This window comes from Pseudophryne corroboree, chromosome 1, assembly GCF_028390025.1.
Source record: "Pseudophryne corroboree isolate aPseCor3 chromosome 1, aPseCor3.hap2, whole genome shotgun sequence".
Lineage (NCBI taxonomy): Eukaryota > Metazoa > Chordata > Amphibia > Anura > Myobatrachidae > Pseudophryne > Pseudophryne corroboree.
In genome coordinates, this window is record NC_086444.1 from 261,816,255 (window position 1) to 261,842,413 (window position 26,159).

Here is a 26,159-nt window from a genome sequence, read left to right on the forward strand (position 1 = left end):
GTATATATAAAAGCACTATATTATCTGGGAATTTGTTTCCAGTGTCAGTTGGCGCTGGGTGTGTGCTGGCATACTCTCTCTCTGTCTCTCCTAAGGGCTTTATTGGGGAACTGTCTCCATATAAATATATCCCTGTGTGTGTGGGGGTGTCGGTATGAGTGTGTCGACATGTCTGAAGCGGAAGGCTCATCTAAGGAGGAGGTGGAGCAGATGATTGTGGTGTCTCCGTCGGCAACGCGGACACCTGATTGGTTGGACATGTGGAATGTTTTGAATGCAAATGTGACCTTATTACATAAGAGGATGGACAAATCAGAGTCCAGGGAAAAAGCAGGGAGTCAATCCATGGCTTTGACTGTGTCACAAGGCCCTTCAGGGTTTCAAAAACGTTCTCTATTCCAAATAGCAGACACTGATACCGACACGGATTCCAACTCCAGTGTCGACTACGATGATGCAAGGTTATACCCAAGGGTGGCCAAAAGTATTCATTATATGATTATTGCAATAAAAGATGTTTTGCATATCACAGATGACCCCTCTGTCCCTGACACGAGGGTGCGCATGTATAAGGAAAAGAAACCTGAGGTAACCTTTCCCCCATCTCATGAGCTGAACGAGTTATTTGAAAAAGCTTGGGAAACTCCAGACAAAAAAACTGCAGATTCCCAAGAGGATTCTTATGGCGTATCCTTTCCCTGCACAGGACAGGGTACGGTGGGAATCCTCGCCCAGGGTGGACAAGGCTTTAACGCGCTTGTCCAAGAAGGTGGCGCTCCCGTCTCCAGACACGGCAGCCCTCAAGGATCCTGCTGATCGCAGACAGGAAACTACCTTAAAATCTATTTATACGCATACGGGTGCTTTACTCAGACCGGCAATAACATCGGCATGGGTATGTAGCGCAGTTGCAGCTTGGACAGATACCTTGTCAGCTGACTTTGATACCCTAGATAGGGATACCATTTTATTGACCTTGGGTCACATTAAAGACGCAGTCTTATATATGAGAGACACTCAGACGTTGGGCTGATAGGTTCGAGAGCCAACGCCATGGCGATTTCTGCTAGGCGAGCCCTGTGGACCCGCCAATGGACGGGTGATGCCGACTTAAAGAAGCATATGGAGGTTTTACCTTTAAAAGGGTGAAGTTTTATTTGGGGAAGGTCTCGCGGACCTGGTTTCCACGGCTACCGCGGGTAAATCTACTTTTTTTGCCTTTTGTTCCCCCACAGCAAAAGAAAACTCCACAATATCAGATGCAGTCCTTTCGGTCCAGAAGAGGTCGGGGCTCATCCTTCCTCGCCAGAGGTAAGGGTAGAGGGAAAAGAAAGCCTGCTTCGGCTAGTTCCCAGGAGCAGAAGTCCTCCCCGGCTTCTACTAAATCCACTGCATGACGCTGGGGCTCCACTGACGGAGTCCGCACCGGTGGGGGCACGTCTTCGACTCTTCAGCCAGGTCTAGGTTCTGTCAGACGTGGATCCTTGGGCGATGGACATTGTATCCCAAGGCTACAAACTGGAATTCGAAGAGGTGCCCCTTCGCCGATTTTTCAAGTTGGCCTTGCCAGCTTCTCCCCCAGAGAGGGCAGTAGTGTTAGCTGCAATTCAAAAGCTGTGTCAACAGCACGTGATTATCAAGGTTCTCCTAGTCCAACAGGGGAAAGGGTACTATTCAACGCTGTTTGTGGTCCCGAAGCCGGATGGCTTGGTCAGACCCATTTTAAATCTAAAATCCCTAAACCGGTACTTGAAAAAGTTCAAATTCAAGATGGAATCGCTCCGGGCAGGGATCTCCAGTCTGGAAGGGGGGGGGGGATTTTATGGTGTCACTAGACATAAAGGATGCATATGTTCCAATATATCCTCCTCATCAGGAGTACCTGAGATTCGCTGTACAGGACTGTCATTACCAGTTTCAGACGTTGCCGTTTGGTCTTTCCACGGCCCCGAGGATTTTCACCAAGGTGATGGCGGAGATGATGGTGCTCCTGCGCAGGCAGGGAGTCACAATTATTCCATACTTGGACGATCTCCTGATAAAAGCGAGATCGAGAGATCAATTGCTGAAAAGCGTGTCGCTCTCCCTGAGAGTGCTACAACAGCACGGTTGGATTCTAAATCTGCCAAAGTCGCAATTGATTCCAACGACTCGACTATCATTCCTAGGCATGATTCTGGACACGGAACAGAAGAGGGTTTTTCTCCCGATGGAAAAAGCCCAGGACCTCCAGAACATGGTCAGACACCTGCTAAAACCAAAAGAGTGTCTGTTCATCAATGCACTCGAGTTCTGGGGGAAATGGTGGCAGCCTACGAGGCCATCCCATTCGGCAGGTTTCATGCGAGGACATTTCAGTGGGACCTTCTGGACAAGTGGTCCGGGTCCCATCTACAAATTCATCAGAAAATAAGCCTGTCTCCCAGGGCCAGGGTGTCTCTCCTGTGGTGGCTGCAGAGTGCTCACCTTCTAGAGGTTCGCAGGTTCGGCATTCAGGACTGGGTTCTGGTGACCACGGGCGCAAGCCTCCGAGGATGAGGAGCAGTCACACAGGGAAGAAATTTTCAGGGACTATGGTCAAGCCAGGAGGCTTGTCTACACATCAACATACTGGAATTAAGGGCCATATACAACTGCCTACGACAAGCGGAGAATCTTCTTCGCGACCTACCGGTTCTGATTCCGACAACGTCACAGCCTGGCTCATGTAAACCGCCAAAGCGGGACAAGGAGCAGAGTGGCAATGGCAGAAGCCACAAGAATTCTTCGCTGGGCGGAAAATCACTTAAGCGATCTGTCAGCAGTCTTCATTCCGGGAGTGGACAACTGGGAAGCAGACTTCCTCAGCAGGCACGATCTCCATCCAGGAGAGTGGGGACTTCATCAAGAAGTTTTTGCAGAGATAACAAGTCTTTGGGGAATTCCTCAAATAGACATGATGGCGTCACGCCTCAACAAGAAGCTTCGGAGGTATTGTGCCAGGTCAAGGGACCCTCAGGCAGTAGCGGTGGACGCCCTGGTGACACCATGGGTGTTTCAGTTGGTCTATGTGTTCCTTCCTCTCATCTCAAAAATATTGAGAATCATAAGACAAAAAAGAGTGCAGACAATACTCATTGTTCCAGATTGGCCTCGAAGGGCCTGGTACTCAGATCTTCAGGAAATGCTCACAGAAGATCCGTGGCCTCTTCCTCTCATGGAGGACCTGTTACAGCAGGGGCCCTGCGTGTTCCAAGACTTACCGCGGTTACGTTTGACGGCATGGCGGTTGAACACCGAATCCTAGCTGGGAAAGGTATTCCGTAAGAAGTCATCCCTACGCTGATAAAGGCTAGGAAGGAGGTGACTGCAAAACATTATCACCGTATCTGGAGGAAGTATGTTTCTTGGTGTGAAGCCAAGAATGCTCCTACGGAGGATTTCCATCTGGGCCGTTTTCTCCACTTTCTACAGACAGGAGTGGATATGGGCCTGAAGTTAGGCTCCATTAAGGTACAAATTTCGGCCCTATCTATATTCTTTCAGAAGGAATTGGCTTCTCTCCCAGAAGTCCAGACTTTTGTAAAGGGAGTGCTGCACATCCAGCCTCCTTTTGTGCCCCCAGTGGCACCATGGGACCTTAACGTGGTATTACGGTTCCTAAAATCTCACTGGTTTGAACCGCTTCAGACGGTTGAATTAAAATTTCTCACTTGGAAGGTGGTCATGTTGTTGGCCTTGGCATCTGCGAGGCGGGTGTCCGAATTGGCGGCCTTGTCTCACAAGAGCCCCTATCTGATTTTCCATGTGGATAAAGCGGAGTTGAGGACTCGTCCTCAATTTTTGCCCAAGGTGGTTTCATCATTTCATATGAACAAACCTATTGTGGTGCCTGTGACTACGGGGGACTTGGAGGACTCCAAGTCCCTGGATGTAGTAAGGGCCTTAAAAATCTATGTAGCCAGGACGGCTCGGGTTAGGAAAACAGAAGCACTGTTTGTCCTGTATGCAGCCAACAAAGTTGGCGCTCCTGCTTCGAAGCAGACTATTGCTCGCTGGATCTGTAACACGATTCAGCAGGCTCATTCTACGGCAGGATTGCCGTTACCAAATTCGGTAAAGGCCCATTCCACTAGGAAGGGGGGCTCTTCTTGGGCGGCTGCCCGAGGCGTCTCGGCTTTACAGCTTTGCCGAGCAGCTACCTGGTCGGGTTCAAACACTTTTTTGCAAAGTTCTATAAGTTTGATACCCTGGCTGATGAGGACCTTGCGTTTGCTCAGTCGGTGCTGCAGAGTCATCCGCACTCTCCCGCCCGGTCTGGAGCTCTGGTATAAACCCCATGGTCCTTACGGAGTCCCCAGCATCCTCTAGGACGTAAGAGAAAATAAGATTTTAAACCTACCGGTTAATCTTTTTCTCCTAGTCCGTAGAGGATGCTGGGCGCCCGTCCCAGTGCGGACTATTTTCTGCAAGGCTTGTATATCGTTGTTACTTACATAAGGGTTATGTTACAGTTGAAATCAGTCTTTGCCTGATACCGTTTGTTGCATACAGTTAACTGGTTGCGTATATTCCATGTTATATGGTGTGGGCTGGTATGAATCTTGCCCTTGGATTACCAAAATCCTTTCCTCGTCCTGTCCGTCTCCTCTGGGCACAGTTCTCTAACTGAGGTCTGGAGGAGGGGCATAGAGGGAGGAGCCAGTGCACACCCATTCTAAAGTTCTTTATAGTGCCCATGTCTCCTGCGGAGCCTGTCTATACTCCATGGTACTTACGGAGTCCCCAGCATCCTCTACGGACTAGGAGAAAAAGATTTACCGGTAGGTTTAAAATCTTATTTTTTCAAGACTGGTTGATTCTAAGTTGGTAGCAAAGAAAAAAGCAAGTAACGATGCACCTGAAATGAACCATGTTGCAAGCGCCACCTGATTTTTGGGAACCTCCCGGCCATTCCATGAGAGTAGGTAAGTATGGGTTAAATACTGGCTGCTTTTGCTTGTAACCCACAAATGCTGAACAGCTTTAGTTTTACACTGCAGTACAGGTTGAGTATTCCTTATTTAAAATTCAAAATCCCACATTTTTGGGTCCCCTGCTGAGATAATGACATATCTGTATAGGTTTTCGTTTGGACACACCCAGTGTCCGACTAGGACATGAAGGGCCCACGTGGCTGTTATAGGCTCCCATACTTAGGCATGTGTGGCCAGCCTCCGCAGAGGCTTGGCTCACCATTAGTTTGAGCATAGCCTGGGCCCCTTTATACAGTACATATAGGAAATAATGCTAGTGCATACATGCAAATATACCAAATTCATAACCGGAGTACACTATAGAAAATACGTCCTGTGCAGTATAATGTAAATATATAAATTGTATAATTCAAGTACATAGTCTGGCTCGTGATCCCTAGAGAAGCAGGTGTGCCCTCAGGCAGTGGGGCCCACGAGGGGTTTCCCATGAGGGCCAGGCAAACCCTGTACACACACTCCCCAATTTAGATCTCTCTCCACGCTTTAAATCTGCACCCACTTTGCAGTGCAACATGACTTTACCAAAGTGCAGTTACAGTATTTGTTGTGTGTTTTTTTTTTTTTTTCCTTTTACTTTCAATTCTGAATCAACCCTACAAAGTGCATAATTGTTTCTCATGGTTGAAATTGCAAATAAATACTAGTCCCACATGAAATTCTCATTATTATCCGTAAGCTTGCGTAGAACTAAATTGTTCTGAGCTGGCTGCTGGGATTTGTGTAAGTCCATTAAAGGGAGCAAATTAATTAATTGGTCGAATCCTTTTTCAAAACGAACAATGGGTAGATGCAGATCCGTATTAAGGGGAAGCCCAGGGGGTAAGTATCCCCAGGCCCCTCCGCCGGAGCTGCCTTTGCGCCTGCTCTGATGCATCTGTCTCCACTCTTCAGCACCCACTGCAAGCAGCAGCTCTCCTAGCAGCAATGAAGGCTGGAGATTACGGAATCATTTGCCAAGCCGCTTGACATCACACAGCCCCCAGCATGGGACTCTCCTGGCAATATGAAACCATCTCTCCCCAACAGTCTGCCCCGAAGCTTCTAATAAGCCTGTTTTAGTTGATTTCTACCATCACATCTGGACACTGCAGGTATCTTGTATTGATCTTTGCTCACTCAGATTGAAGGGAACCATTTGTGAATCATCGATTTTTGTGAAGTAGCTTCTGAAGCTTACTTTATATCACCAAAGTTTATTTTGAAAAGAGGTGAATTCTCTGCCCTCTTGTATATTTAGTGTGTGTTTAGGAATAAATCTTTAGTTTCCATAACGCAATAAATTAAAATCTTAATATCAAAATGGTGCACTTTTTATGGTCCTGTATTTAGCTTATATGTTTTCAGGTATGGTTTAGTCTATTTTGTATACTGTAACAATCAATCAAGGTGTGTATTTTTATGTCAAACTTTATTTGTATTATTTTTTTAGGTGGCTATTTTTATGAATGGGATTTTGTGGGTGTGCTTTTTTTTTTTTTTTTTTAGTTACTAATTTGACGGAGTTTCTTTTATTTACATTAATAACTTTCTTACTGTACCTGTGAGGGTAATGTACATTTTACTACTTAAAATAGCAATTACACATGCATTATGTCATGTTTGTGTTTTTATAGACCTCATTAACTTGTGCAGTTACTATGACCTGACTTCCTAACATAGCATCACCTTGCAGAAGATTTTAAAACTCTCCTTTACTATTATATATTACTGCCCATGGAATGTGGAATGTGCTGTGAACATTAAGACCTGTTTTAAAATGATTCAATGTACATTCTGTATGTTGGTGCTATTAACGGGATCTTACAAATTCAATACGTCGTTTATAACATGCTAATATGTTACCATATACTAAGCGAGCTCTACCCATATCTATTTAATTAAGAGACTAGTTTGAAAATGTATTTCTGCAATTACATGCCTGTACTTTCCACGTTGGGATAAATAGAAGTATAAGTGTGTGTAATAAAAATATTATATATTATAATCTCTATCTCCTCTCATATGTCACCCTATGACTCTTGACTGTACACACACACTTTCATATTCTAGATACCATTTCTACACCTGCAATTTTACTAGTTTGAGGGAAGGGGACTGTATGTTCTTCTTTTAATACCTCAGTTATTACAGGTATTGTATGTTATTTATTTACATCCGTAATGGGTAACTTTGATATGGTACCAAACGAGACTCCCAGTATCTCTTTACAGTATGGGAGGACACTGGAGCACCTTGAGGAAACCCATACAAAACCTTAAGAGCTCCCACAGATAGGAATGTGGTTGGAATGATATGTAGAGCCTCTGTATTATTTATAAGCTCATACTTACAGTATTCCACAGCACTTTACAGAAAATATTTCAGTGGTTCACATCTGTCCCTGCCACAGTGGATCTGTATTCCCTATAACATGGACACACCTACACACAAGGTTTACATTTTTGTCAGAAGCCATTCTGTTTTTGGAGAGTGGGAAGAAAACTACATACAGCTAGTGACTTGAATTAATTTGTGCTGCCCGTGTATGTACTTCTGGTTCCTTTGTGGGTCTCTCTATTCCATTATATCTTTCCACATACACAATCAGTTGAGCTAAAGGGCCCTATGTATTAATAATCTATGTATTAAGTTTCTGTGAAATCTTCATGATACCCCTTTCAGACATGCAGCAAAAACCTGGGTTTTTTTTCCTGTGAATGTGCATCGACCTGGGTTTTTGCTATGTGTGAACAGAAATGACCTGGTTCAAAGTCCCGGGTCCACGATCCTGCTCTCTACCAGGATTTTCTCAGGGCAACCCGTATCGCCTCTAGTGTGAACGCTTCCAACCTTGGTTTTTAGACCCGTGTTGGAAGAAAAGCGTCTGGCTGTTCGGCTAATGGCTGTAACATAACCCAGCTAGGCAAATGTTGTATACTTATACCCCTTTTAGACCAACAGCTTTTAACATGGGTTATCGCACATGAGTGCACATAACCCGTGATGCCGTGCGGTTTGAAAGGGCCCAGTTAGAATAATCCAGTTTGATCGACACTGTATTTCAATTCAGGTAGCGAGCACCGTTGAACACGTGTTCAGCTCGGTTCGCTGTGCTGTGTGAACGGGAAGCCGGGTCAATGCAACCCGTTTCCCGTTCAGTCTGTGTGGATGGGCGGCATTTGGAAATCATGTGATCTCTAAGTGCCACCCCCGCCGCGTCACTGACGTCACCAACCCGGTGAGGGGGCCTGAGGCGGGTCACACGTGGAAAGCACCGGTGTATGGCTCCCGGGTGCAACCCGCCTCAGGAGGAGTGAAAGGGGTATTACAGATCTGAAACTAAGGAATGGTAATACTGGCTGATACAGTAGCTGGGTGGGGGAGGGGGAGTGTGAGTGGGAGTACCTTTGTAAAAAAAAAAATTATTACCTAGTAAGTACCAAAGCTTTAAACGAAATGTATTTAAAAAATAAATCACAAATTTGCCATTAACAAATAGCAAAGGCTGAATAATATACATGAGTGTCCCCTTTTTAAATGCACACCAAATTCCAGATCAGCGTAACTGTATCTGACCTGGGAATTTCCCTCGATTTTGATGTAGTGTGAATAGGGGGACTCAGACAGAGACATGGGAAATTCCGGACTTGATATACCTGGGTCGTACCCATGTATTTCCCGGGTTTTATGTCTGAAAGGGTATTAGATTATAGGTACATAGCAGTTTCTGCATAGGTATGATTTTAAAAAAAAATTTCTTAGAAAATGATCTTGATAAATAGCCCACAAAGTCTTATATATTCTTTGTAGCAAAATGTATAACTTTTTTTTATTGTGTAGGCTGTTTTTTCAAATACCTGTCACATTTCAGCAACTTTAATGTACTGCTTGTCTTTTTTTTTTTTTTTTTTTTGTAATGTTTGGCTATTCCATTTCTTTTGCATCTTACAATTTGTCCATGTTGAGTAGTCTTCTGTACCGTTTGATTGAGGTAGGGCTGATTCTAAATACCATTTACCCGGCATATACATAAGGCTGATTAGTCTGATAGCATGAAAATCTGTAATTGATTCAAGGTTTACGTACACGTATTTATTTTATTTGGTGTTTTTGTTGTAAACAGAAAACTGTTGTCTGATTGGCAAATGTTTGTCTATAACGTATACTCTTCGGCCAGTGAGGCTTGAGCCGTGTCACAAGGGGAGTTTTAATCATATTGATGATGATGATTTGACTACCTAATATTACGTAAATTTTGTGGTTTGAATGACTTGGCAAGTGCATTTAGCGTAGCAGTGTAAAATCCACTGGTGTCCTGCTTTTATTTTAATACTGTTCTGAACATATTCTTCTTTTTCAATGCACTATTGTCTAGTGCATCATCAGTTCAAACTGTACTGGAGACTTGCATGCTGCATTACAGCGTGTGCCAGGCAACATTTTTGTCAGGTGATTTAGCAGACATGTGATCTAGTTACAGAGCGTAGAAAAGGTGTTTGATGTTACGGAGTCACGTTCTGCAGGACAACTTCCTCTTATGTCATCTCATATATAGCCAGCAAACATCAGGCACTCTTAGTAGCTGCATTTACATGAGGAGGGGCAAGCTGAAGGTAAGAGCTGCATACAGTAATACGCCTCTTCCAATTCATTCAGTGTAGAACTGACTGGGAGTTCTGTCTGCAGGATACAGAGAACATGGAACTCTTCATAAATATCCATAGAACACAAACTCTTGGGTTAAGTTTTGTACTATGACATTTCCTATACTTTAGGAAGGTAAGTTTAACTTTGGCTTCCAACAGTATACACTTTCTTTTATTATACTATATAGAATGAAGCTTTTTAAAATAAGATTGTGGTTTAGGTTTGTTTGACTTTAAAAAAGAGTGTTGTGTTTTTAAAAGTTAAACATATTTTTATTGTTTCTTTAGCTTTCTTTAAAAAATTGTTTTTGTGTGCTCGCATGTGGTTTTAAATTTGATAGGTTTTTCAATACATTTGGTTGTCTGTTAGTCAAAGAACGTCTGAAATCTTTTCTCAACTCCCGGAACATTTCATTTTCCAGGACACCTAGCAAGTGTATTACGAACTGTTTCATGTTAAAGAGTCACAGGTGACCTGGAAAAGATGTACTGTTTGAGGTCCTGAGAATCGAGCTTGCAAACCTGCTGTAGCTTGTGTGTGTGTGTGTGTGTGTGTGTGTGTGTGTCTGGGTCTTCTTGCTGCAGATGTGTTTGCAGATATAATAATATTGTTATTGAATTATTTTTTTTCTTTTTGAGCATCTACTTATCTAGAAATTTTAGTTTTTACACTTGACTTTCCTGTTTTTGCACCACATAAATTTTAAATCTGTAGCGTTTTGTATGTGTGGTGTTTAGGCTTTTCTACCAGCATGGATGATACATGTGGAAACAATGGTTTTACTTTGTTATGATCAGCATTACTTAGGGGGGGTGGTATTTCTCAAAGCTAAGAGAGAGAAAATTGTGAGAGATAAAGTACTAGCCATTAAGATTTTACCTTACTGTTTCACAGACTCGTTTGAAAAATGACAGGAGCTGATTGGTTGATATTTTATCCCTCACAATTTTATCTTTTACAAGCTTTGATAAATACCTTTTTTTTTTCTTTTCTTTTTTTATGTTTTGTTTACTCAATTTTTATAGTGGAATTTTAAGTTTGTAGATAAAATATACATTGCAACACCTCTTTAAACTAGAGATGAGCGGGTTCGGTTTTACTCGGATTTACCCGAATCTCTTTATTGGCTATCGGACGTCACGTGTTTTGGTTAGCAATAAGAAAAATCCAGAAAATAAGAAATGGCGATAATTCTGGTGTAAAGAACTGAGTAAATCCGAACCCGCTCATCTCTACTTTAAACCATCCAGTGATGCATATCTGCCAGTGTCACTCTGAACCGCAGAATAATAATGTTTTGCAATTCCAATAAGCCTGGCCAAGTTAAGTGAAGATGTGCGGGATTTTTTCCCCCCTCTTCCTCTGCTCTGATGACTTCAGATCATGCTACTGAATTGGATAGGTTGGAAAATCAGGGCCACAATGTTATCAGGCTATTGGCTAAGGGTCATGTTAGCAAAGCTGATGGGGTCAGCTGTTACATATGTTATGCATGGTTGCTAAGGGCCAGAAACACATTAGTGTACAATCCATTATTTCTTTGCCCCTTATTGCTAACACTCCATTTTTTGTATTTAGTTTTTTTTTGGGGGGGGGGGGGGGGGGGGGGGGGGGTTGTTTTTTTATTTTTTTTATGGAAAGTACTGTCATATCTGCCAGTTATATGACGTATTGGCCAGGTGTTCTATACCAACAATTAAGTTCCCTTTCACCCATGCATAATTTGCTTTTCTTTTTATATGCACGTTGTAAAAGGTGTGTAAAACGGGCAAACCTTCCCTTACCACGGCTTATTCACAGCTAATGGCAATGCAATGGTAAATGTGTATTTTGAACTTTCATCCTCGTAAAAGTAGGAAATCAGCACTTGCCGTTTAGGAGTGCTAAAAAGTAACATACAGTATGGCTTTAAATTTGCCTGTTAACTCATTTACACCTTCATCGTACGTGTTTATAAACCCATTTCTAAGTTATGTCTTGTAATGCCTGGGCTCTAAAGTTTTATATCCTCTATAACACAGCACTGTGTGGCCATCAGTGGGTACAGATTCTAATTCTTAATTTTTTATTTTTTGTAGCTCTGAAGCCGAGAATGGGATCGATGAAAAGAAGGTTGCGAAGCTGTATACTGTTCCTCAAGTGGTGATCAATGATGCAGAATCGATTGAAACCCGGCAAAAATTGCCCCTTTTAAGGTAAAAAGCACAGGTTATGCCTTTTCTTTATGGAAGACTGTTTGTTTGTTTGTTTTTGTTTTTTTTAAATCAGATTGGCTTTATACTGAATCTTCATAATTTGTTTACATTGTAGCAAAGCAGGCAAGTTTAAAGCCTGTGTAGTTTAATAATATATATATATATATATATATATATATATATATATATATATATATATATATATATATATATATATATATATATATATATATATATATATATATATATATATATATATATATACTATCCGTATACACCGGCACTCAGCAAAGCCAACAAATATGCCCAGGTGCCTTCCAAGTATAAACCCAAGCAAGGGTCTAAATAGTCACAGTGAACAGAGGCGGCACTCTCAGGACTTGCAGTCGTAGTTCAAATAAAGAAATAACAGCTACAACATAGCTCTGTCGATTAACGTTTCGATTTATAGCAAAACCGTCATCAGAATCATATGATTCTGATGACGGTTTTGCTATAAATCGAAACGTTAATCGACAGAGCTATGTTGTAGCTGTTATTTCTTTATTTGAACTACGACTGCAAGTCCTGAGAGTGCCGCCTCTGTTCACTGTGACTATATATATATATATATATATATATATATATATATATATATATATATATATATATATATATATATATATACACATATATATATATATATATATATATATATATATATATATATATATATATTATAATATATGCAAATATGGAATTTGGAGTAACTCGTTGGGCGCTGAAAGTTTTTTGGTGCTGCCTTGGACACACTGAGGGGTTTCCCTTACCCCCAAATGAAACCGATATGAGAATGTATGATTGAGTGACCTGGGCGCCCCCTTTCAGTGGCTGGGTGCAGATGTAATTACTGATTCACTTTTTTAACCAGTATAATCAGTAAATATCTCAAAATGAATGTCATCCAATTATATAAAAAAAGACAATAAATTTAATACAATAAGGTAAAACAAACATGCATAAAATATTTCTAAGGACAAATGTCCAAAACGCAGAATGAAATCGTACCCATAGGGTAGCAAAGGAGCCGCAGGTGGTATATACGGCAGGGTGGTCCAGACTTCACCCTGCTCTGGCTCCTGTCGCATCAAGCCCTGAGGAAGAGTTTATACACCTCGAAACGCGTTGGTTATTGGACATCTACACGTTTGGCTATTGGACATCCACACTTCCGGGTCCAGGACGTTTGCGGATAGACTTCCACTGGTAAGCTTAGGAGCCAGAGCAGGGTGAAGTCTGGACCACCCTGCCGTATATACCACCTGCGGCTCCTTTGCTACCCTATGGGTACGATTTCATTCTGAGTTTGGGACATTTGTCCTTAGAAATATTTTATGCATGTTTGTTTTATCTTATTGTATTAAATGTATTGTCATTTTTTTATATAATTGGATGACATTCATTTTGAGATATTTACTGATTATACTGGTTGAAAAAGTGAATCATCAGTAATTACATCTGCACCCAGCCACTGAAAGGGGGCGCCCAGGTCACTATATCATACATTGTCATATAATATATATTTATATATTATAATATAATTTTTTTCATTTATTTTTTCACACTACACACTGCACTCCTTATGCATATGCCACCGTATCACCTTCATGGCGTGGTCATATCTCATGCAACCACGCAGTCTCTGCTTGGTCACTGATGCATCCGTGTCAGAGGAGGCCTGCTGACCGCTCCTAGGAGCTAATCTTCCAGTAGCTTCTGAGCTCAGCCCTTCCGGCTGGCCCCCCAACCTTCCCCTGCCTGTGGGCTGTGTACGGAAAGGGGGAAATGTTTAAAAGATTGCCTACCTGCGACTGCAGCACAAGAGTCTCCCTGTAGCCTGAGCTCGGGGATCATGAAAGCTGCAGCTTTCTTATCTCCTCGAGCTACAGGCTCTGCCAAGGGCTGGCTGCAATGGGCTATCCTGATAGGGTCACCCACCGGCCTGGACAGCTGACTGCACTTCAGAATTCCCTGCAAGATTGTATATATACTTACTATATAAACATAGACTGACGTTATTCCATTTACTGCAGATCTCAGCAGCGTTGGTACTGGATCTGCACATCGCAAAAATGAGCAGTTGGTTTATGAACTTCCTCCTGAAGTAAGCACAATGGAACACCGTACAGCCACATACCCGAATACTGATATTCAAATCTATTTACTCCGCCATGACATGCTCTAAGTTCTTATAATGGACCATGACATAAAGTAAAACTCCATAAATGTGGCACATAAAACGTATAAACAAGTTTTACCGTAGACTGTAACAGTCGCCTGTAGGCATTCCTCATGTGGAATGAAAAGAATGTATTGTCCAGCCTACCATGTTCATACCTTCGATGTGTATAAGATAGAAGTACTTTTGTCTTCACTTTGGGCCTAATTCAGAGTTAATCGCAGCAGCAAATTTGTTATCATTTGGGCAAAACCATGTGCACTGCAGGGGGGGGGGGGGCAAATATAACATGTTCAGAGAGAGTAAGATTTGGGTGGGGTGTGTTAAAACTGAAATCTAAATTGCAGTGTAAATATAAAGCAGACAGTATTTACCCTGCACAGAAACAATATAGCCCACCAAATCTAACTCTCTCTGCACATGCTAGATCTGCCCCCCCCCCCCCCCCCTCCTCCCCTGCAGTGCACATGGTTTTGCCCATTAGAGAACAATTTTGTTGCTGCGATCAGGTCAGAACTAGGCCCTTTGTTGTAATATGATGACGTCGCATCCTTCCTTATAATACATTGCTGGAAGTTTCACTGTCCCTTGTACTTGGCAAGCTCTGTGCACTGAACTGGAATACAAACCTCTGATTACCTTTTGATGCTGCTGTGTTCTATCCAATGATGGGGAGAGTCAACACAGCAGCTCTAAAGCTTTCAATTGGCGAAGGCGTCCAACCAGTCTCCATAGAGTGTTTTAGTGTGTGTAACATTCATTGTTGTAACCTGAATCTGGTACAAGCTTTTAATACAGCTAAAGCCAGATGCACTATAAAATAACTGGCTATTGTAAGCTATTAAATTGATTCTCAAATGACTTCCTGTAAAAACACACACATGCACTCTATAAATAACTCTTCCGTGGACTGTTTATAGTATGCTATGACAAGATCTTAATTAATGTGATTTCTTTAACGTCCTAGTGGATGCTGGGGACTCCGTAAGGACCATGGGGAATAGACTGGCTCCGCAGGACACATGGGCACTTTAAGAAAGAATTTGGATTCTGGTGTTCTCTGGCTCCTCCCTCTATGTCCCTCCTGTAGACCTCAGTTTGAATCTGTGCCCGGACGAGCTGGGTGCAGTTTAGTGAGCTCTCCTGAGCTTGCTATAAGAAAATATTTTGTTAGGTTTTTTTTATTTTCAGGGAGCTCTGCTTGCAACAGACTCCCTGCATCGTGGGACTGAGGGGAGAGAAGCAGCCCTACTCTCTGCAGATAGGTCCTGCTTCTTAGGCTACTGGACACCATTAGCTCCAGAGGGATCGTACACAGGATCTCACCCTTTGTCGTCCGATCCCGGAGCCGCGCCGCCGTCCCCCTCGCAGAGCCGGAAGACAGAAGCCGGGTGAAAGAAGCAAGAAGACTTCGAAATCGGCGGCAGAAGACTCCAGTCTTCACTGAGGTAGCGCACAGCACTGCAGCTGTGCGCCATTGCTCCCACACTACACCCACATACTCCGGTCACTGTAGGGTGCAGGGCGCAGGGGGGGGGGGGGGCACCCTGGGAAGCAATTAGGACCTCTTGGCAAAAGTTACACATATATACAGTTGGGCACTGTATATATGTATGAGCCCCCGCCATAATATTATACATAAACGCGGGACAGAAGCCCGCCGCTATGGGGGCGGGGCTTCTTCCTCAGCACTCACCAGCGCCATTTTTTCTCCACAGCTCCGCTGAGAGGAAGCTCCCCAGGCTCTCCTCTGCAGATTCACGGTAGAAGAGGGTAAAAAGAGAGGGGGCACATAAATTAGGCGCAAAAACATAATATACAGCAGCTACTGGGTTAACACTAAGTTACTATGTGATTCCTGGGACATATAGCGCTGGGGTGTGTGCTGGCATACTCTCTCTCTGTCTCTCCAAAGGGCCTTGTGGGGGAACGGTCTTCAAAAAGAGCATCCCCTGTGTGTGTGTGTGTGTGGTGTGTCGGTACGCTTGTGTCGACATGTTTGACGAGGAAGGCTATGTGGAAGCAGAGCGGGAGCAAATGAATGTGGTGTCTCCGCCGACACCTGATTGGATGGATATGTGGAAGGTTTTAAATGATAATGTTAATTCCTTGCATAAAAGGTTGGATAATGCTGAAACCTTAGGACAGTCGTGGTCTCAGCCCATGCCTGATCCTATGTCGCAGAGTCCGTCAGGGTCTCAGAAGCGCCCACTATCCCAAATTGTTGACACAGATACCGACTTGGATTCTGACTCCAGTGTCGATTACGATGATGCAAAGTTACAGCCTAAATTGGCTAAATCCATCCATTATATGATTATAGCAATTAAGGATGTGTTGCACATCACAGAGGAAACCCCAGTCCCTGACGAGGGTTCATATGTATGGGGAAAAAAGGCAGGTGGTGACCTTTCCCCCTTCACACGAGCTAAATGAGTTATGTGAAAAGGCTTGGGAATCTCCAGATAAACTGCAGATTTCCAAACGGATGCTTATGGCGTATCCTTTCCCGCCAACGGACAGGTTACGCTGGGAATCCTCCCCTAGGGTGGACAAAGCTTTAACACACTTATCCAAGAGGGTAGCACTGCCGTCACAGGATACGGCCACCCTAAAAGATGCTGCGGATAGAAAGCAAGAGGGTACCCTGAAGTCCATTTATACACATTCAGGTACCTTACTAAGGCCGGCAATTGCGTCGGCCTGGGTGTGTAGTGCTGTAGCAGCATGGACGGATACCTTATCTGAGGAATTTGATACCTTAGACAAGGATACTATATTAATGACCCTGGGGCATATAAAAGACGCTGTCCTATATATGAGAGATGCTCAAAGAGACATTAGCCTACTGGGCTCTAGAATAAATGCAATGTTGATTTCTGCCAGAAGGGTCCTGTGGACTCTGCAATGGACAGGTGATGCCGACTCAAAAAGGCACATGGAGGTTTTACCTTACAAGGGTGAGGAATTGTTTGGGGAGGGTCTCTCGGACCTGGTCTCCACAGCTACTGCTGGAAAGTCAAATTTTTTGCCATATGTTTCCTCACAACCTAAGAAAGCACCGTATTACCAAATGCAGTCCTTTCGATCACAAAAAGGCAAGAAAGTCCGAGGTGCATCCTTTCTTGCCAGGGGCAGAGGAAGGAAGCTGCACAACACAGCTAGTTCCCAGGAACAGAAGTCCTCCCCGGCTTCCACTAAATCCACCGCATGACGCTGGGGCTCCACAGGCGGAGCTAGGCCCGGTGGGGGCGCGTCTCCGAAATTTCAGCCACAAGTGGGTTCACTCCCAGGTGGATCCCTGGGAAATAGATATTGTGTCTCAGGGATACAAGCTGGAATTCGAAGAGATGCCCCCTCACCGATACCTCAAATCGGCCCTGCCAGCTTCCCCCTTAGAGAGGGAAATAGTGTTAGCTGCAATTCACAAATTGTATCTTCAACAGGTGGTGGTCAAGGTTCCCCTCCTTCAACAAGGAAGGGGTTATTATTAGACCATGTTTGTGGTACCGAAACCAGACGGTTCGGTCAGACCCATATTGAATTTAAAATCCCTGAACATATACCTGAAAAGGTTCAAGTCCAAGATGGAATCGCTCAGAGCGGTCATCGCAAGCCTGGAAGGGGGGGATTTTATGGTGTCTCTGGACATAAAGGATGCATACCTTCATGTCCCCATTTATCCACCACATCAGGCGTACCTCAGATTTGTGGTACAGTTTTGTCATTACCAGTTTCAGACGTTGCCGTTTGGTCTCTCCACGGCACCGAGAATATTTACCAAGGTAATGGCGGAAATGATGGTACTCCTGCGGAAGCAAGGGGGTCACAATTATCCCATACTTGGACGATCTCCTCATAAAGGCGAGGTCCAGAGAGCAGTTGCTGACCAGCGTAGCACGCTCTCTGGAAGTGTTACGACAACACGGCTGGATTCTAAATATTCCAAAGTCGCAGTTGGTTCCTACGACTCGTCTGCCCTTCCTGGGCATGATTCTGGACACAGACCAGAAAAGGGTTTATCTCCCGATAGAGAGAGCTCAGGAACTCATGACATTGGTCAGAAACCTATTGAAACCAAAACAGGTGTCGGTGCATCACTGCAAGCGAGTCCTGGGAAAGATGGTGGCATCGTACGAGGCCATTCCCTTCGGCAGGTTCCATGCGAGCACCTTTCAAGGGGATCTACTGGACAAATGGTCCGGATCACATCTTCAAATGCATCGGTTAATCACCCTATCCCCCAGGGCCAGGGTGTCTCTTCTGTGGTGGCAGCAGAGTGCTCACCTCCTCGAGGGCCGCAGATTTGGCATTCAGGACTGGGTCCTGGTGACCACGGATGCAAGCCTCCGAGGGTGGGGGGCAGTCACACAGGGAAGAAATTTCCAAGGTCTGTGGTCAAGTCAGGTGACTTGCCTCCACATCAACATCCTGGAACTAATGGCCATATACAACGCCCTACGCCAAGCGGAGTCCCTACTTCGCGACCAACTGGTTCTGATTCAGTCAGACAACATCACCGCAGTGGCTCATGTAAACCGCCAAGGCGGCACAAGGAGCAGGGTGGCGATGGTAGAAGCCACCAGGATTCTTCGCTGGGCGGAGAATCACGTAAGCGCACTGTCAGCAGTGTTCATTCCGGGTGTGGACAACTGGGAAGAAGATTCCTCAGCAGGCACGACCTCCACCCGGGAGAATGGGGACTTCATCAAGAAGTCTTCGCGCAGGTTGCGAGTCGGTGGGAGCTGCCACAGGTGGAAATGATGGCATCCCGCCTCAACAAAAAGCTACTGAAGTATTGCGCCAGGTCAAGAGACCCTCAGGCGATAGCTGTGGACGCACTGGTGACGCCGTGGGTGTTCCAGTCGGTCTATGTATTTCCTCCTCTTCCTCTCATACCAAAGGTGCTGAGAATCATAAGGAAAAGAGGAGTGAGAACAATACTCATTGTTCCGGATTGGCCAAGAAGGACTTGGTATCCAGATCTGCAAGAAATGCTCTCAGTGGACCCGTGGCCTCTGCCTCTAAGACAGGACTTGTTGCAACAGGGGCCCTGTCTGTTCCAAGACTTACCGCGGCTGCGTTTGACGGCATGGCGCTTGAACGCCGGATCCTAGCAGAAAAAGGCATTCCGGATGAGGTCATTCCTACGTTGATAAAGGCTAGGAAGGACGTGACGGCTTAACATTATCACCGTATATGGTGAAAATATGTTGCTTGGTGTGAGGCCAGGAATGCCCCTACGGAGGAATTCCAGCTGGGCCGTTTCCTTCACTTCCTACAGTCGGGAGTGACTTTGGGCCTAAAATTGGGTTCCATTAAGGTCCAGATTTCGGCCCTATCCATTTTCTTTCAAAAAGAACTGGCTTCTCTGCCTGAAGTTCAGACGTTTGTAAAGGGAGTGCTGCATATTCAGCCCCCTTTTGTGCCTCCGGTGGCACCTTGGGATCTTAACGTGGTGTTGAGTTTCCTGAAATCACACTGGTTTGAACCACTCAAGACGGTGGAATTGAAATATCTCACATGGAAGGTGGTTATGCTGCTAGCCTTGGCTTCGGCTAGGCGTGTGTCAGAATTGGCGGCTTTGTCACATCAAAGCCCTTATCTGGTTTTCCATGCAGATAGAGCAGAATTGCGGACCCGCCCACAATTTCTGCCAAAAGTGGTTTCATCCTTTCATATAAACCAACCCATTGTGGTGCCTGTGGCTACTACTGACTTGGAGGATTTCGAGTTACTGGATGTGGTCAGGGCTTTGAAGGTTTATGTAGCCAGAATGGCTAGGGTCAGGAAAACTGAATTTTTGTTTATCCTGTATGCTTCCAACAAGCTTGGGGCGCCTGCTTCAAAGCAGACTATTGCTCGCTGGATCTGTAACACGATTCAGCAGGCTCATTCTGCGGCTGGATTGCCGCTGCCTAAATCAGTTAAGGCCCATTCCACAAGGAAGGTGGGCTCTTCTTGGGCGGCTGCCCGAGGGGTCTCGGCATTACAGCTTTGCCGAGCGGCTACTTGGTCAGGTTCAAACACCTTTGCAAAGTTCTACAAGTTTGATACCCTGGCTGAGGAGGACCTTGTGTTTGCTCATTCGGTGCTGCAGAGCCATCCGCACTCTCCCGCCCGTTTGGGAGCTTTGGTATAATCCCCATGGTCCTTACGGAGTCCCCAGCATCCACTAGGACGTTAGAGAAAATAAGATTTTACTTACCGGTAAATCTATTTCTCGTAGTCCGTAGTGGATGCTGGGCGCCCGTCCCAAGTGCGGACTTCTTCTGCAATACTTGTATATAGTTATTGCTTTAATAAGGGTTATGTATAGTTGCATCAGGGTTGATCTGATGCTCTGTTGTTGTTCATACTGTTAACTGGGTAATGTTATCACAAGTTATACGGTGTGATTGGTGTGGCTGGTATGAGTCTTACCCTGGATTCCCAAAATCCTTTCCTTGTACTGTCAGCTCTTCCGGGCACAGTTTCTCTAACTGAGGTCTGGAGGAGGGACATAGAGGGATGAGCCAGAGCACACCAGAATCCAAATTCTTAAAGTGCCCATGTCTCCGGCGGAGCCCGTCTATTCCCCATGGTCCTTACGGAGTCCCCAGCATCCACTACGGACTACGAGAAATAGATTTACCGGTAAGTAAAATCTTATTTTCTGCCCACTTTAAAGGTCAAAGACGAATGATCCCTATTTAACCCTCGACATGAAGAATGAACTGAAGCTTGAAAGGAAAAAATCCACAAACCAGGTAGGAATACTTTGTTAAATTGGTAAAGAATGTGTGTTCGGAGACTGATTTAAGTAATTCAATTTTTCTAGCACGGTTTCTATTCATATTCTAGAATACAAACAAAAATGTTTGCTTTGTACTTTAGAATGTTTTATGTTGCATGTAACTTAGTTTGTCTATTAACAACAGTTTTTTATATAGCACCTACTGTCCATATTACACAGCGCTAAACATAGTGAATACGTAACCGTTTCCAGAAGCCAGTAACTTATCTGTATGTTATTGGACGAAAGCTTAATGTCCAGAGGAAACCCCTCCTAGGTCTGGAGACGACATATATATATATATATACTCCACACAAAGCCACACACGTTTATCATCTAAGCGTGTGCACACTTTCATTTATTGGGACACACAAACCAAATGTAGTGTGTGTAGCCATAATTGATCCTTATGTAATACACTTTGGTAAACGGATCAGAGAGGAAAACAGTTCAGTGTGCTTACATGGTCTGCTTTTCCAAATGGCAGCCTGTACAAAGTGCATTACCGAAGGATTAATGATCTCTATGCGCAATAAATTTTCTTCCTTGTTCGCTCCACGTAGCAAAGAAATATATTTGTGCAAGTTAGACTGTAAATTTGCAGCCAAGTAAGCTAAAGTGCACCTGAAAACCCTACACCACGGTCCAAGCTGTGTCTGTGTGTCTCTAACTACAGTACGGTGTTTAGCTAGTGAGCAGCCTGGTCAAACATCATTTTAGCTACACAAAGGTTTCCACACTCGCGTGAGGCACAAATAGCAGTTGAGTACATAAAACCTCTCCACGCCATTAGTGTTGTGTGACAACAAGAGACCATGGTAGTGTTAGCTGATGCTTATTTAGCGTTTGACTTAAGTAGATTTAGTACTTACATTCCAAAGTAACAAAGTGGCGGCTTTGACACCAAAATGTAAAATTGCAATCAAGCAGGCATGTTTTGCATTTTAATTTTATTTATTTTTTAATGTTAAGTTCTCAGCAGAAAAACCCACAGCGTGTTAACCTTTTTATCAAATGAAATTATATTATGAAAAGTGTTTGATATGTGTTGGGATACAGGATTTGACTACAGCTGTTGGGGGGAAAACATCTAAAGTTGTCACTTGATGACCATGCAGGCAATTGATGAATAAAACAGAAATAGTTAGATGTATGCAAATTTAGGGCTAATTCTGTGTACAGCGCAAAGCAAGAAAAGGAGTAACTTTGCACCTGGACAACCATATTGCAGTGCAAGGGGTGCAGATACATTTTATTTGTTTGCATGCAGGGTACATACAGCCGACTTTTGTATATAGCCCACATGTTTGTTTTTGTGTGTTTTGTTTACACAGCAATTTAGCTCTCAGGTAGGATGAATTTTAATTCTGACCCACCTGCAGTGCAGCATGCTTCTGCCAAGATGTTTCTTTTTTGGGGTTTTGTTTTTTTATTATTCCAATTATTATCCTTTATTCATATGGTGCCACAAGGGTTCTGCAGCGCCTAACAAAGTACATAAACAAATAAGCAAGACAATGTAGGACAAGCACATGGCATATAAACATGGCGCTGAAATAAACATCAGGGTGGCTGAGACCGAGGGTTAGGTGCCAATGTAAAGGGTATAGGGGGGTCATTCCGACTCAATCGCTCGCTGCAGTTTTTTGCAGCGGTGCGATCTCGTCGGAACTGCGTATGCACCGCAATGCGCAGATGCGTCGCTGCCCAGCAGCGGGAAACACCGGGCAGCGTGGGTCCTTACGAAGAAAGCAATCGCAGCGGCGATCGCATGGTGATTTGACAGCAAGAAGGCGTTTCTGGGTGGCAACTGACCATTTTCTGGGACAGCAAGAAGGCGTTTCTGGGTGGCAACTGACCATTTTCTGGGAGTGCCGTGGAAAACGCAGGCGTTTGCAGGGCGGGTGTCTGACGTCAATTCCGGGACCTGACGGGCTGAAGTGATCGCAGCGGCTGAGTAAGTTCAGAGCTGCTCAGAAACTGCACAAAAGCTTTTTGCACATCTCCCCTGCACAAGCGATCGCACACTTGCTATGCTAAAATAGACTACCCCATAGGCGGCGACTATCTGATCGCACGGCTGCAAAAAACTGCTACCGTGCGACCAACTCGGAATGACCCCCATAGAGTAGAAGATAGTGTAAGCAAAAGAAGGAAAAGCACATGAGGGGAGAGGGCCTGCTCATAAGAGCTTACATTCTAAAGGGGAGGAACAGATTTTTGTTGTCTTGTGTGTTTTTTTTGTTTTGTTTTTTATTGCTAATTCTGAATCGCCCCTTAATTTTGCTGAACTGTTACTAGATATTGATAAAATGTATACATTTCCTGATTCATGGGTGGATGCAAGTAAAATATTGGGCGCTGCTTTACTTGTGCACGTGCATCTGAGACGCACTTTGCATATTTCCCAACAGTCACCGCTGGTGGGTACAGATCGGAACTGCATGGAGAACCATGCAGTTCCAGTAGGTGTTCAAGAGCGATGGCAGATGGGTGGCTCAAGTTATCAGGCGTGTCGGTGGCTTGCCTGTGTCATGGACTGCATTGAAAGACTCTGTTCTCTGACGCAGGCAGCCAAATACAGTCAGACATTCTGTGCAATCATAGGGTCTCTCAGAAGTCAATTGGTGGGGTAGATGTCTCTCGATGGTGCTCCTTGATGCGCAACACGACAGATTAGAGCTACAGCTGGTCTCAGGAGACAGCCCATTGGCTGAAGCTTTGAATCATTTTGCAGTAGCGGCTGTGACAAGTTGCAGCTGATACTGATTAACGCCTACCAGACCCAAAGTGAGATGGGGTGAAAGATGTTTTACAGGTGGGGACCAAGGCATGTTGTAATGAGGAAGGGTCAAACTGGTTGGAAGTTAAGCTATTGGGAATGAAAGATAAATGGTAGATCATAAATATGATGTTAAGACAAGAAATAGTGCTGACCAGAAACTCCGTTCTGCTGTCTGGTTCCTTTGTCACTGTTATTGCCCTGAAACTTTAATGGAAAATAATCCTCTTGCCCTGGTTATCATGTGACGTTGGTACGTGCTTACAGTATTTGTGTTTCTAACTTTTTTCCTTAGTTCTTGAAGGCCAATGCACATTTCCACAAGCTGTTTAAGGATGTTCCAAAGGAAGAGCCATTAAGAGAAAGTGAGTATACAATAAACAGTAATAGCATCCATGCCACTTGCGCTTCTCCCCCCCCCCCCCCCCCCCAGTCTTTCTCACAGCATCCCAACTCAAGATCAAATAAATGTAAGTCACTGTTTTGCTGCCACTAACTTTCATGCAATATCCCTCCAGCTTGTCATTAGAGGTCTAACGTACGTGACGTGGGTGGTGATAGATAACGATATGCTTTCTGTTTTTTTGCTAGGTTTTAACTGTGCACTGCAGAAAGAAATCCTGTATCAAGGAAAGTTGTACATTTCAGGGAACTGGATTTGTTTCCATTCAAAGGTTTTTGGGAAGGATACAAAGGTGTGTACTGTTTTGTCTTTAGTATATATTTCAGAGGTGGTTGCCAATCTAACCTCACACTGAGATCCCAAAAAATGGCTGTAGTATTTAAGAAATGTAATGGGGGAGGGAAATATGGTGTATAGAAACAGCAACATGTACTACATAGTAAAGAGAATTTAAAAAAAATATAGAGACATATTAAATATTTAACTTTGAGTTTTCACAATAACTTCATGTAAAATTATAAGAAATGCACATTGATTCCCACAACTTTTCCTTCATGTGTAATGCAGCAGGCTATCCCTATGTTTTTCAGATTAGCATCCCAGCTATCGCTGTAACGGTGGTCAAGAAAACCAAGGTTGCCCTGCTTGTGCCAAATGCCCTGGTCATTGCTACAGTAACTGATCGGGTGAGTATGGTTCTCTCTCACTATTGTCAGTCCTTAACCACTTACCTGGCACAGTCGCATCAGATGCGACCACACCAGATTGGGCTTTCCCTGACATGGTCGCATCTGATGCAACCAGTCAGAAAGCTCACTATGCAGCAGCAGGAAGCAAAGCTTCCTGCAGTTGCTGCTCTCAGAGGGATCCTCCAGTCCCGCTGGCACTGTTCCCGGGTACTTGCGGCGGAGACGCTCCGGCCTAGGCACACGGTCGCAAACGCTCTCCTGGTTCGTGTGGCTGCTACTGAAAGGACGAGGTAAGAGGGTCCCCCAGGCAGGACCCACCATTAAATCGCATTCCGATCGCAGTCTAGGGAGACGGACTGCGATGCTGGCGTGGACATTGTAACCGAGCAGGGACCCCACTGTATCCACCAGGACATAGGAGTACAGGTCGGATATACTAATAACCACTTTAATAAGACTCCATAATACCAAGTGGTGAAGTCCAGCATAGGAGAGCTGGCGCTTGACCTGTAGCCCATCCCCCAGCCCAGGGCGCCATCTACTGCTGGTGTTCCCGCCCCGGAGCTGCCTCACACTCTCCCTCACTCCCTGACTGAGACACTGTGCACCATTTTCTAAAATAGATGCGACTGGTCTCCGGGACTGCAGGGCAAGGTCTTCTTTGTAAACCCGCCTGTACATCAGCGCCATGGATTTACAAGCACTTAAGTATTCTACATATCAATATTAACACAGCGTTAGTTAAGAACAAGTGTAGCTGTGCCAGAATATATTGTATTCTGATATATACATCCGGTCTCAGACCGTGCATAGTTATATATAATATACATATACTAGTCCAGTGCAGTTTTATTGTGTTACTAAAATAATTATCTGCATTGTCACTGTGACTGTGTGTGCCTGTATCTGCTGTGTGGATTTCACTTTTAGTGTATCCCAGCTATATCCATCACTGTATTCTGTACCCTAAGGGACTAGGTGCGTCAGGGTCCATATATAGTGCTTCACTGTATTTACCGATTAACGTGTACTCTGTGTGCTCAGTCACCTAATACCGGATTTATTTGCTGGTGTTGTGTACTGGGCACTCAGTCACTTAATGTCGGACTTATTTGCTGGTGTTTTGTGTACTGTGTGCGCAGTCACATACTAGGGAATTTATTTGCAGGTCTGGCTGTATCGTACTAATACGCTCTGCGGTTGCATTCACTAATAATGTCTAACACAAAAGGCGGGAAATCCGAGGACGCTCCTGCATCCTGCAGCGCATGCACCAAGGATTTGCCTGAGGGGGAAGTTTTGTATGACTGTCTGTGTACTATGTGTCATACATCTCCCAGTCAGTCCGTGGCTCCTGTAACCAATCAGGAGCCACCTTGGGCGGCGTTCTCAGCTATGGTAAATACGCTTTTGACACTCCTTACGCCCCCTATGGGACCTCCTGTGCAATTACAGC

At 44.4% G+C, this 26,159-nt stretch overlaps 1 protein-coding gene across 3 annotated transcripts in view; it reads left to right on the top strand.

Moving 5' to 3' along the window:
- The window catches only part of GRAMD2B (GRAM domain containing 2B), a 343,442-nt gene that overhangs the window by 301,837 nt on the left and 15,446 nt on the right, over positions 1-26,159 (top strand). For 2 of the 3 annotated variants that reach the window (XM_063964237.1, XM_063964238.1), the window contains exons 2-6: positions 11,720-11,836; positions 20,725-20,803; positions 23,907-23,976; positions 24,203-24,306; positions 24,605-24,700. In XM_063964237.1, coding sequence (XP_063820307.1) covers positions 11,720-11,836; positions 20,725-20,803; positions 23,907-23,976; positions 24,203-24,306; positions 24,605-24,700 — 466 coding nt within the window. Of the gene's footprint in view, positions 1-9,688; positions 9,774-11,719; positions 11,837-20,724; positions 20,804-23,906; positions 23,977-24,202; positions 24,307-24,604; positions 24,701-26,159 lie in introns of those variants that run through there. The other variant, XM_063964239.1, reaches the window with a different exon arrangement.